The sequence below is a fragment of the Thunnus maccoyii genome, chromosome 16, assembly GCF_910596095.1.
Source record: "Thunnus maccoyii chromosome 16, fThuMac1.1, whole genome shotgun sequence".
NCBI lineage: Eukaryota > Metazoa > Chordata > Actinopteri > Scombriformes > Scombridae > Thunnus > Thunnus maccoyii.
In genome coordinates, this window is record NC_056548.1 from 10191479 (window position 1) to 10204544 (window position 13066).

Genomic DNA, 13066 nt, shown 5'->3' on the forward strand with positions numbered 1-13066 from the left:
CAATTATATAAATTACTGCTAATTCTTTTTAATAAAGTGTGATTAGAGAGCACAAGGAGGAGTAGCATAGGAGGAGGCGTCCTGGCTGGAAGTATGGTGAAACAGCGCGAGCCGTTCATCTGTTAATAACCCTTCACACACAAAAGGTGGTGCACCGCTAATGCACCCACTAATGCAGCCGCTTGCACGCCTAAACGTCCCGTCATAACCGCCAGTAGCTGCAAGTAATGAATCCTAAGCAAAGGCGATTAGGTTGAAACAGTCAGGAATCACACATTCATTATTCAGTCAATTATATTCGACGGATGGTTTCCTTGTGGAGGAAATGATGGAGATGGAGAGGAGAGTGCAAAAATGTTTGTGTGGAGATGTTGCTATTTATATTTGTATGTATTTTATTTATACCAACCAAATTATCTGTATTAGTATCTGAATGAATCTGAAAATGGGTATTCCTAAAGTGCGGGTCTTACAAAAGTGTTAAAAATCCACCTAGTTCATTTCCCCCTTATTCACTGCCATTGCTTAACCTGAGTGTTGTTTATAAGATTACTAAATAATCACCAAGTATAATAACCATTTTAAATACAGCCATAAATATATGTCAATTGTGTGTGACTATGAATAATATATGAGCGATAGAGGCATTAATTATGAACTGAATTTCCTCAATATAACTTCCATATAACTTAGTTCCAACCCCTTGAACATATGTGAACTTGGATAGCAAAATGTCAACTTTTTGGTATATATTCTGGTATTGATAAAAATGAAAAAACACCTCCTTGACAGGAAAAGATACTGTGCTGTGGAGGATTCCTACTTAAAGTTTTCGATTTTGTGAACATTGAGTGTACTGCAATGTGAAAAAGTAAGCCTCAATTCACTCTCAGGTGAATCAACCACTCCTAAAAGTCTATTATCAGAGGGATCCATAAGTGAACAAGAAGAAAAGAAAGTAGAACTGGCCAAACTAATGATAAATTACAGACGAATTTCAGTCTATTATTGAACCAAACAAAAAGCCACTGAGGGACACAAAAGATTGGGATTATCCAATAAAATATGCCATAATCAGAGGAAAGAAAGAAATAAGTACAGTACTTTCTGCAATTCTGAGCAAGTTGTAGCACTTGCTCATATTAACCACAAATACCAGTATTCCCAAAATACCATCTGAAACCGATACAGTGTTTGCAGCCATACTGTATGCATACATACACAAAAGCATTCAAACGTGGTCATAAAAACACAAAAACACACAGACTAGCATACTGCCAGACTAATCATGGTGTCAATTAGAAGAGAGTAAATAAAATTCTCTCAACTGTGAAAGCTGTTTTCATTTGGCTGGCAGGGAGTGTGTTTGTGCTTACGTGCATAGATCTGTGTTTGTTTGGATCTGTGTGCGTGTGTGTCGGTGAGGTTAACAGATCATAGCCTGCCGGATAGGGCCCCATCTGTTGCCTGCTGTACTCTGGCCCATTCCAGGGGTGCCAAGGTATCTTGGTGCCAACTTGATGCCAGCCAAGCCTTAATTCAAACATGGATAGCTGGCTAACCAGAATGAAAGAGGGATGGATCGAGGGGAGAAAGCGAGACAATCTGACAGGTGGGCAGACAGGAAAGCCGATAAAAGTGGCCATTCAGTTTCCTGCATCTTTGTGCATCCCTCGCTCAGTCCCACTCTTTGCTATTTAAACCAAAATATATTAAAGATTTTTTTTAGCTCTACCATTAATAAAAATGCCCTCCTCTTGCTCTCTTTCCAATCGTGTGGCTAATTCCTGTCAGTGATCATGTTCTGCCCATTTGCCTCCTCCTCTGTCTGTTAATTCTGTCTCCCTGTTTCTCTCTATGTCACTCCTGCCTGAGCAGTCAGTTAAATGGAGGGTTGATTGTTGGAGGCTGTATCCAGGCTGGCTCCAGATGCCCTCAACGTGACTACTCCATGGTACATCTGGTTACTGCACACACACACAAAAAAAACCCCACACACACATGCAAGCACACAGATCTACACACGATCTTCTAATCATGCATGAATGCACACACACTCCCTCACCCTCACTCAAGCCGCTCATGTTCTTCTGTTTGTGTGTGTCTGTGGTTTGTGTGTAGTATTGACCTCCTGGGTCCTGATTTGCTGTACTAACCACCTGCAGGTTGAGAAGTCTTAGAAACGTGTTGTGCAAGGTGGCCTAGAGGTTGTAAAGGCACATTTTCTGAAGGGATCATCACAGTTTTTCAGTATCATGTCGTAGCTGAGGTTCCATATATAAAATACCCATTAATTTTTGTCTCTACAGAAGTGCATACAATGTTGATGAGTGCCTCTGGTGACCAAAAATGACAATGACAAAGCAATCATATAGACAAAAGTTCATGTTAAAAATATTTTGTATGTTGCATTTGTACTGGTTCTTTTCACCTGCATACATTGTGTTTCTACAAAGACAACATTAAAAGAGATCAGGGTTGGATATGGCTACTTTTGTTGATAATAAACAATGTAAGTTGTTTCAGTTAAATACTAGTATTTGTTGACTTTTAGAGTAAAAAGTTCATAAACTATGTAAAACAATAACCAATACTAATTCATGTTTTATAAATTAATGATTCAGAGAAAGCTGCAATTCAAAACTACATGAGTCATGAATGAGTCATTTAATACTTTGTTTTAGACATGAAGAGTTTAATGAAGTTTAGTGAAGAGTTTAATCTAATGTCATACATTAAAATGGCATGATGTTTGATGATAAATGCAGTTTAACTGCATTAAACATTACATGATTATTCTATGTGATTTTCCATGCATTTGCTATGTTGTGATCTATATTGTTATCTCAAAAACCATCGTATTAATATCATGATATTGTTTTCGACCATACCACTCAGCACTAATGTACTGTTAGTACAGCTTGTTCTCATGGAGTGTTGCTTTTTCCATTTTGTGCACATTTTACCACACACTGTTGAGCAAACAGTGCAAAGAGAGGCGCTTCTGATAACCACTTACAAGTGAACTATGTACCTTTCAGCCACAATGCAGCCATATCAAGTGTTAGTATATACCTAGTGTATAGAACGAAGTATAGGGTGTAGTGTATATAAAGGACTGAGAAGCTGCAGTGAATGACCCAAAACTACATAAAACTACATAGTATCATTGGTGGTGTTCAGATCCTTTACTTTTTTGGTGAAATATCAGATCATTTGAACATTTATCAAAATTAAACCATGTGAGAAGTTTAGAGGGAAAAATCACTATTTGGTGGAGCTGTTAACAACTCATAGACATCTGAAATGTGACCCCGACTACACACTGCTCTTAAGATATCAAAAGCCGAAAAGGTTGGCAACCACTGGTTGAGTCTTTAACAATGTGTTGTATGTTAAAAGCTTGCTATATTATCCATTGTGTCAAATCTTGATCTGAAAAGTATCTAAAGCTGTAAAATAAATGTAGTGGAGTAGAAAGTACAATATTTCCCTCTGAAATGTAGTGGAGTGGAAGCATAAAGTAGCATAAAATGGAAATACAAGTACCTAAAAATTGTACTTCAGTACAGTACTTGAGTAAATGTACTTTCCAGCACTGTATAGTATACATGATGTGATGTACAGTTTGAACAAAACTTGGGGTTCCTGTCTTTCTTAAATATGGTATAAATGCCAGTTTTAAACATTTTCATGAGTTTTCATTGTCATATGTACACTGTATGTTTTGATGCTTGAAATGTTATCTTTCCCCTGCCATGTACACATGGTCTGAAATAAAGCAAACTGAGTGAATTATTTGTACTCCTTCTCACTATAACCATGAGGTAACCAGTGACGTAAGAGGGTTATAGAGCGGTGTGTGTTTACTCCACCTGTGGTTTTTGTCCTCCATCTGTAGTGTGTAGACCATGTCGTCGGCGAGCAGGGCACGCGTGTGTGTGTTGCTGGCATTTTCACCCCACTTCAGTTTCAGGCTTTGAGGGCCGGCCGCCGAACATTCGAGAGGGGGCGGGGCCGGAGGGAGGGGGCGTGTCCTCACCAGCAGAGGTGGACTCGAGGGGCTGGAGCCAATGGCATTAACTGCCTGGATCTGTACACTGCAAGCAATACAGGAAGAGAGAGAGATTGTTACATTTAGGTAAAATATAAATTCTGACTTGGATGATCCCATTTTTTGGGAAGTCATGGTGTAAACGCAACATATACTTTCATTTTAGTGCGAAAAAGTGAACAGGGTTTGAGTCACGTGCAGAAAACTACTGCATAATGTACATGGTACCTTATGTATTCTCTATGTTTACAGACCTATTGGTCTAATGGTGGGGTAATTTTCCATGAGGGCTAATCTGGTGTTATTAGCTTTGACCTTTGATGCTGCTGTGATCCTGTCTCCCATTACAATTCAATGTACTCTTCAGAATAAGGCTAAAATATGTCACTTTTTTCAGAATACAATATATTTGGAGCGCCATGGTAGTCGAATGGTTGCTGCGCATGCCACATAAGCGCATGACATACCCATCTATCTCCCCTTGTTTCCTGTCTGTCACTTCACATTCCTAATAAAGGCAAAAATGCAAAAAAAAAAAAAAAAATCTAAAAAAACCAAATAAGTTAATAAAAAGAATACAATATATTCAAACAAAAGACACTGCTGCAGTGTTTTCCAAGATTAACTTTGTAAAGAACATTTTATTTCCAAGCAACACAAAGCAATTTCGGCCTTATTATTAACTTGATTAAGGTTTTTGTTCCAATAAGCCAATCTAGAGGTGGTTCACAACAATAAACAGGTTATAGTGGGTTTAGTGCAATGCAATTATTAAAAGGAGTGTGAGTGCGTACAGTGTGTATTTTATATCATATACCGATATCATAAAAACACTAACATATACATGCACCCACGCCAGGACACGGATATCTACTGCTAATTAAAAAGGACTGTCAGAATTGGATTTGTGTTTTCAAACTCCCCTGCTGCCTCTCTTCTAGGAATTCCCCTCCCTTCCTCACCCTCTTTCTGCCATGTCTGATCAGCTGGTTAGCATCCACATCAGAGGCCCTTGGCTAGATGTCTGACATTTAATCGCTGATACTCTGTAACTGTAACCTTTCATTATAATTCATGTAGCTGAGTGAAGACGAAAGAAAAAGGGCAACATTGACCCATCCACTGGGTAATTAAGCATATAGATAAAAGATGACTAGAGAGTGAGAAGAAGGAAGAGAACGAAAGATAAAGAGGCTTAGCTTTTGATGATAAGGGATTATATTTAGTTATGGTGGGATTTACATATCAAATGACGTTTCTCTTTCACAACATTTTGTTTTATCTTGAAATTAAGATGAAACTGAGGAAAAAGATGAAACATTTTCTGAACAAATGGTGGCACCTCATTGGCATCTACAAAACCATCAGGTAACCATGATCCCAGCTGAGAAAACCACCGAGCCCCTCACGCTCAGCTTAATGACTGCTTGCCAAATGACTGAGGATACAACAGTCAGCTTTTCAAATTATATACAAGATGCATAATGGTACCAGTGATTTTCTTGTCTGTTTTAGAGTGCACTTTTCAGCACTGCAGCTTTATCGAATCTATATTCTGTGATGTGTGCCTTTGTACAATTATCCTCTTAAGGTGTCTGCAGACTTACATACTTTTTAACATTATTAATGGACTAAGACTGTATTAAGCGAAGATGCCAAAGGGTTGCAGTGAAATCTTGTGTCTGGGAAAAAAAATATCTGCTTCCAACTAAAACTAAAGACATTCTGCATGATTTCTGGAGACCTAAAAGTTATGAAGCTTTCAATGAAAACATGCAATGTAATTAAAAATACATGAAATCTAAAAAAAAACAAAAAACAAAACACAATCTGTATTATTATTTAGATTTAAATTTTTTTAACAAGTAAAATTCCTTCAAAAGAATCTAAATTACTATTTTTCTCTTAAACAAACAGCTATTGTACTTCAGTATAGGATCAAAGTCAGTTATCCTCAGCATGGATTGGGGAGCAGAGAGAGGAGAGGGAAAAACACCTCTAGTATAAAGATAATGTATCAACAATAATCTCAGAACACAGGCATTTTAAACCTGCACTAAAGCACACACAGCCCCACTCCTGACAAAGCAAACAACATTTACTGCGGTCTTTCACAAAGCCATACACGCAAATAAAATATGAATAATATTATTTGAAGTACCTCACCGCTGTAAATAACAAACAGATTTCCCGTCATTGGCACACACATAAACTCCTACAGGCAGACTCTCATGCACACACACACACACACACCTTCGTGCACAAACACACACATGCACAGTGTTCTGCCTCAGTGGTAGCCCTTATGCAAGAGAGCAGAGTGACATCGGGACAAAAACAACCTCAGAATGAAAACAATGATGTGTGATCACTCTGCCTCTTCACACATCCCCCTGCCTCGGACGCCCTCTTTCCCCCCCAATTCAAAGAACTCAATAGTCTGCACATACACACACACACACATACACACATATAATTACAGAATCACTTACAGAGACATAACAACAGTAGCTGGTGATTCACATTACTAAGTAGTTGTTTACTGGTGTGTGAGTATAGCAGGGTCTGACATGGCTGTATATGAAAACATCACACAGGCTATCCCAAGCTACTATATACTACTACCATTACCTGTGTACTGATTTTTATCCATGTATAATAAGATTTTTGGATCAAAATGCTCTGTATAATATGGTACAATGCTTTTTACCTATAATTTCAACAGAAATTCTTAAAACAAGTGGAAAGAATTTGCAATAATAAATGTTATCATTAATCCTTTTTTTCGAGAATCAACTATTAGCTAACTACTGTGGTTTCTTGTTTTTAGTATTTTGTGCATAAGGACCACTCCACATTAAATTCAAGTTAAACATTTTGAAACCTGTTAATGCAGAACCGCTATAGCAGGGAAGCAGACATCAGTTTCAATGACAGTATAATTAAAAACTAGATAGATGACCCCCCTGATGATGTCATCAGAGATTATCTTATTAGAAAAGACGAATTCCTGTCAGAAAGCCTGCATTTTGGGCATTTAGCAGGTTGGTTCTAATGAAAAGATGCTATTCGTTACATTATGGGAAACGGAGTATCCACTGTTTATGGAGCTTGACCCATACAAGGGACTAAAAGTCAGGAGATTTCAGTTTCTGTTCCAATTTTGACACTTCTTTTTTTTTTTTTAAAGCTACCTTTTACGTAGGTAATAAGAAACTTTATGGGAAGGCGCTACTAGTTTAAGTACCCATTTGAAGGAGCTATAATCAATATTTTTATATTCACAATAGATCACATAAATAATTGGACTTTATGAGAAAGCGGTTGCTCATAGTGACAAATCCACAGATAATTATCATCCAACACTACAGTTCCCTTGCTCTACAGAGCGTTTCTGCATCTTTGTTTTAATTGTAAGGCCTGCAACTTTAGAGACAACTGACAACTCAAAATGAACACTAATGTTGCTATGTATCTGCTGGAGGTGTAAAAAGGCAACTGTTTGCCAACACGTTCACCATTTCAACTTCATAAAGTGATAATACGTCAATGCTGGCATTACAGCTTGTTGTTGTTGCACGCACGTGGTCAAAATATCAATTAATGAAGGTTTATTGTTTAGTGTCTGTCTCCAGTGTTTCATATTGATTTAGGTTTAAGTATTGATTGGAATTATGTCTCAGATGCTCTTGTATTAATGGACACTTGCCCACCAATCAAAATATTAATGTCTGTGGTAGTATATTTGGGTTTTATTTCTACCTCGTGCTCATGGAGGGACACAGTGGTAAATCAAAACGCCAAACCCAAGATTTAGGGATCATCATCAACATAAATCACACTTTGTATCCAAGAAAATATCTATTTTATATGGTCCTCACATCAGCTCTGCTGCTTACTAATTTATGTCAGTACCTGTATTCGCTGTCTGGCTGCAGGCCGGAGACAAGGTGACTTGTCCCTGATTCCACAGTGATGGTCTGGTCATCCAGGGTGATGATGTAACAGGTGATCTCCGCCCCATTGCTGTTTGGCTCATCCCACTTCAGGAAGAGGCAGGTAGACGGAGAGTGACCTGACTCTGAGGAGACCGGGAGGTCCAGGAGGTTGAGAGAAGAGACCGGGTCGGGATTCGTCGCTGGGGTTCGGAAACTCACTTGCTCGCTGTAAGGACCAGCACCTGCCTGATTCACCGCCTGAGGGGGACACAAAAAACACAGAGAGGGTGAGAGTTGTCATTCATAATAATGGGATGAAGGGATCTGAGGATAGATAAGGTGAAGAGAGGAATGAAAAGAAGAGGATGAGCAGAGACAAAGACCAAAACAGACAGATGAAGGTTAACAGTGAAAAGAGATGGAGACAGAAGTGAAATGAATTGGCAGGAGCAAGGGTAAGACAGACTAAGAGCAAGAGGAAGTAAAACAGAGGAGAAAGAAGACATGAAGAATGGAATAAGATGAAAACCAGCAGCGGGCGATGAATTCAAATTAGCTGTGACAGAACATTAGTCTATTTCTTGCGCTGTGTAAAAAAACACATTTATATTCACCTCGAGTATCCTCTATTAAACGCCCTTCAATCGCTTGTGATTTGTAGTAGTCTATTTAAAAGACTCACACAAACTCAATGAGGAGGAGGCTCAAACAAACTATGCCAGTATGTTAAAAAAAATACATCTTCTACATTTTAAAAGCTTGAATAAAATGTTTTAAAAATTAGCAAAATGTTTAAATTGTTTCCTGCATTTGTTTTAATGTGCACTTAATGTGACAGGCAAGATAAAACAACCTGTCTGTAAGGAGTGATGGATTTATTAGTAATCATCAAAAAAAGACAATCCTTTCAAAAACATGAGGAGGGCTTAGTTTTTATTAGAAAATGCGCCATATCCAACTTTCCAAGAACAGCCTAGCAACATTAACGAGAGTGCGCATCAAGGAGTAGAAGGCAGGATTTGCAGACTACAGTGTATACTTATAGAAAAGTCTTCTGATCGCTCGAAAGAAAAATACAAGATCTCTAGTCTTAGTGCTTTATCATGGCAGTAAATTATTGACATACTTTGAGGTCCTGAAAATGATACTACAGTAATATTTCTGATTTATCTTCAGCCATCAAATATATTTTGGCGAGACTTGAAAACATAAAGAAATGTGAGGAACTTGTGATTTACCTTATCCTGCGATACTGTCTGGCTATTTACAGTGCCCTCATAAAACAAGTGTATGTCAAGCTGTGCAGATTTAAGACATTGCTACAGTAGATGAACCACTACAAGTTCATTTTCAGGTGCAGGACCTATGGAGTCACAGAGAGTTCAACCGAGGCGATGGATCTCGTGCGATCTGTTCTTGCGGTCCTCTTATGAGGGACATTTGTCCTGTTGATGTGCACGCTACGACGCACATAAACACACAAAGACAAATCATGTGCGCACACTCAAGTATTGATTAGGATATTAGGATGACCTTGTGCTATCCTCTGAACTTTATAAATGAGCCCATAACTAGACGAGCCATATAACATGCTTTTATTGGATTCATAGCTTCAGAGTGTGTATCAGAAAAGCGAGTGAGAGAAAGGGAAAGAGAGAGAGAGAGAGCGTGTAAGACAAACACGGAGAGAGAGAGAGAACTTTTTCTGCACCAGATTAACAGCTGCCGCACAAAAGAAACAATTATGATCAACCTTTCACTGCTCTCTGTTTGTTTGTGTGTATTCTTGCTTTTGATGCTACCATTGGCTGACATTTGTATGTGCATGTTGTGCATCTGAATGTCTATGTCATGCACGTTTGTTTTTCTGCACGTCTGTGTCCTTGTATTATTTATGTGATTTTTTCTTTGTTGCAGCACGTGTGTCTTGGCATGACTTTCATGCCCATGACTGGATTTGTGAATGTTTTTGTGAATGTGCCCGTGGGCTCACTGTAGTGCAGGTGTGCATTACCTGTAGCCTGCAGCAGTAATCTGTGGCAGGCGTCAGGTCTGACAGTTCACACTGTGTAGCAGATCCGCAGTAGATGAGCTCCATAGGTTCGTCTTCTCTCGCCCACTCCAAACGATACTCAGAAATGTCTGTACCCGAACCCTCGGGACTCTGAAACACCCAGAAACATACACTCAGCTCAGGAAAATCAATGGGAGCTTGGAGATAAAAAGAAATCCCGCCATGAATGGATTCCAAATTCAATAAAACCTTTCAAAGAAAAACTATAAGAAGGAAAATATAGTGCCATGTTCAAGCAGGCCAATGGGATATGAGGGATAGACTAAAAGATGCTGTGTATCAATAATAATACAACACCAGAAGCTTTCAATCATTTTCAATACATCATCCAGACCAGCTGGATTGCTATGAACAACACAGTCATCTGGGTCTACTTGTCAACAACAGCCCAAACAGACAAATTTAAAGTGGCAGGTTTGTACGTCAGTAGAAACAGAAAATAAGAGGCTGAGTTTCTTTTGATGGCTCCGATGAGCACTTTAAGAAATGTGGTCTCTCTCTCTGTCTCCTTCTCTTGCTTCGCTCATAGAAACTGTTTCTTTCTTTCATAAAAATACAGGTTTGTATCTGTGTGTTTCTCACCTCCCAGTTAAGCGTTACGCAGGTGTTATTGGTAAGAGTTATGAGTGGTGCCCCACACTGGCCAGGAGGACCCGCTGCAGTCGTAACCTCTGTTGGCTCTGAGTACACTCCGAACTATAAGAAAGAAAGAGACAACACACACGATGAGAGGTGTGTTTGAACTAACACAAGTTTTTCTCTGACTTTGTATAGGCAAGAGTGCTGGGTTGTTTGTGTCGTCTGCATGTGTGCACTTTTCTTCCTATTTTTAAGCGTGTGTGTGCTGTGTCTGTACCAGCTTTTGATCAGCAAGTCTAACTGCTAGTTCAATCTTGAGTGTCTGGATGATCAAACCAATCAAATGTTACCTTCAGACTGTGGAACATTTCTCAGTCCAAACATAGACGCTGTTAGTCTGTCTGGGACACTCTGACCTAATGGCCCCTGTGTTTCTGTGTCTGTGTGTGTAGCTACGATAAAAACCATTTTCATTTGGATTTTGTGTTTTTATTCATATTTGGGTCCAATTAAGAGGTTCCACAGTTCATGCACAGTAGATTTCATGCCCGTGAGAGCCATTAAACAGAGAATTTCATGCTACTCAAGCAGAAAATAAGAATTATTTTTATAGATTTTGAAAGGCTGACTTGTTGAAGTGCATAGTTCTTATGTAAGGGTTTCACTGGAGAAGTGATTTTTTTTTCCCAGAGACAATTTTTTGGTCTTGTCTGGTGGATTACCAGTTGGTTTTCTGAAAGAAGAAACTGTAACGCTGATCACATTCCTGCCAAGTGTTTTTCTCACCCCAGCCTCGTTCGCAGCCCGCAGTCGGAAGCTGTATGTGGCACCAGGTAGCAGACTGCCGACAGTGCATTGCAGCTCCGAACCATGGTACACCTCTGCTGGCTTGGTGTCCCCCTCACTCATCTCAAGACTGAACACACACTCCTCACACACTCCCTCAGAGACAGGGGAGTCTGAAGGGACAAAGACAGGGAAAGCATTTACAATCAAACTGTGATCTGATGACATGTATTCAAAACCACTGGTGATGGAGAGACACATCAGCTATAAAGATAAGATGTGTTTTATGTATAAACTTCAAGATATTTATTCAGGATGGTTTTAGTTGGATGGTAGGATGTTTAGTTTTAGATGACTGCATACACTCTTTGCTTCACTTGGTCGCAGTATATTGAAAGTAATAAATGAAGGAGACAGTAGGGAAAACCCTCCAGTACATTAAGTGTGACCTTCAACTCGAGCCAGTAATTGTAGCTGCGCTGCCTGAATATAAACTGATTAGGGCTGTGGCCAGCTGTATTAAACTGGTTAAAACAAGAACTTCATCACCGTCCCAGGCTGGGAAACTATGCCTGCCAACAGATAACAGTACTATTCTGCAATAATGGGTGGACATTAGGAGAGTTAAATCAGGCTGAGGCTAGGTTAGGCATTTAATGGGCTAAATAAGAGCTCAATCAAGCTGAAACATGGTTGACTAAGGTTAGATTAGAGTTGGACAGGGAAACATATTAGGCAGCCAGAAGGTCATTTAGCTGCCTTACATTAAAAAAAAAAAAAAAAAAAAAATCAAATATACTAGTGAATAAAACTCAACACAATGTTCGTGTATGTCTGCACTCACCCCATTCTAACTGCACTTCCTTGTGTTTGGCCTTGCCCACAATCCTTGGTGGCTGGCAGGGCCCTGGTGGGACGCTTAATGTACGGACCGGAACACTAACAGTGCACTAACAGGAGCAGAGATAAACACAAGAAATCAAAACAAATGAGAAAGAGCAGTTTGATATCTGGCAGAAATGTTAATTATGATATATTGGTGATTGTGTGTGTGCAAACTGTAGATTTTCCCACGGTTTTCTACATGAGCAACACTGAACTGTTTGTGAAAATTCAAAGTTCACCAGTGTGTGTGTGTGTGTCTTACCTGGCTGTGTCCTCCGGTGGTGATGCTACACACACGTAGACGGTAGATGGTCCCAGGTGTCAGGCGCTCACACACACATTCTGTTGCTGGACCACTGTATGCTACCTCCCACTGGCTCGCTGCACACACACACACACACACACACAAAAAAAAAAAAACACAATTACACAACTGATCACATACATCAGCCAACAAATCAGCATAAGCGCACATACATAATCTCCAGTTGTTTCATATATATGTCACGGTGACAATTATTATAACCCCACTGACCTAATTAATACTTGTATTCTACTTAACAATGCTGTTTTTGTTCTGTCAATAGATTGTGTAGGCCTGTGAAATGCATTATTCTACCTGAAGCAGCACTCATGTTATGCAAATATAGCTCTTGTTTACAGAACTGAAAACAGTTGCAACAGAAGGGCCACATATTGCGATTATGTAACACATATGCTTGTATTACACTGACTAGTGCAACACAAAGT

General features: G+C 39.3%; 1 protein-coding gene across 4 annotated transcripts in view; it reads right to left on the bottom strand.

Annotated features, from left to right (window-relative positions):
* The window catches only part of fndc3ba (fibronectin type III domain containing 3Ba), a 106309-nt gene that overhangs the window by 11915 nt on the left and 81328 nt on the right, over positions 1–13066 (bottom strand). For all 4 annotated transcript variants that reach the window (XM_042388839.1, XM_042388840.1, XM_042388841.1 and 1 more), the window contains 7 exons: positions 12579–12697; positions 12276–12381; positions 11432–11604; positions 10649–10762; positions 10007–10156; positions 7970–8250; positions 3876–4100 (listed from right to left, as the gene is read on the bottom strand). In XM_042388839.1, the coding sequence (XP_042244773.1) occupies positions 3876–4100; positions 7970–8250; positions 10007–10156; positions 10649–10762; positions 11432–11604; positions 12276–12381; positions 12579–12697 (1168 nt within the window). The remainder of the gene's footprint in view (positions 1–3875; positions 4101–7969; positions 8251–10006; positions 10157–10648; positions 10763–11431; positions 11605–12275; positions 12382–12578; positions 12698–13066) is intronic.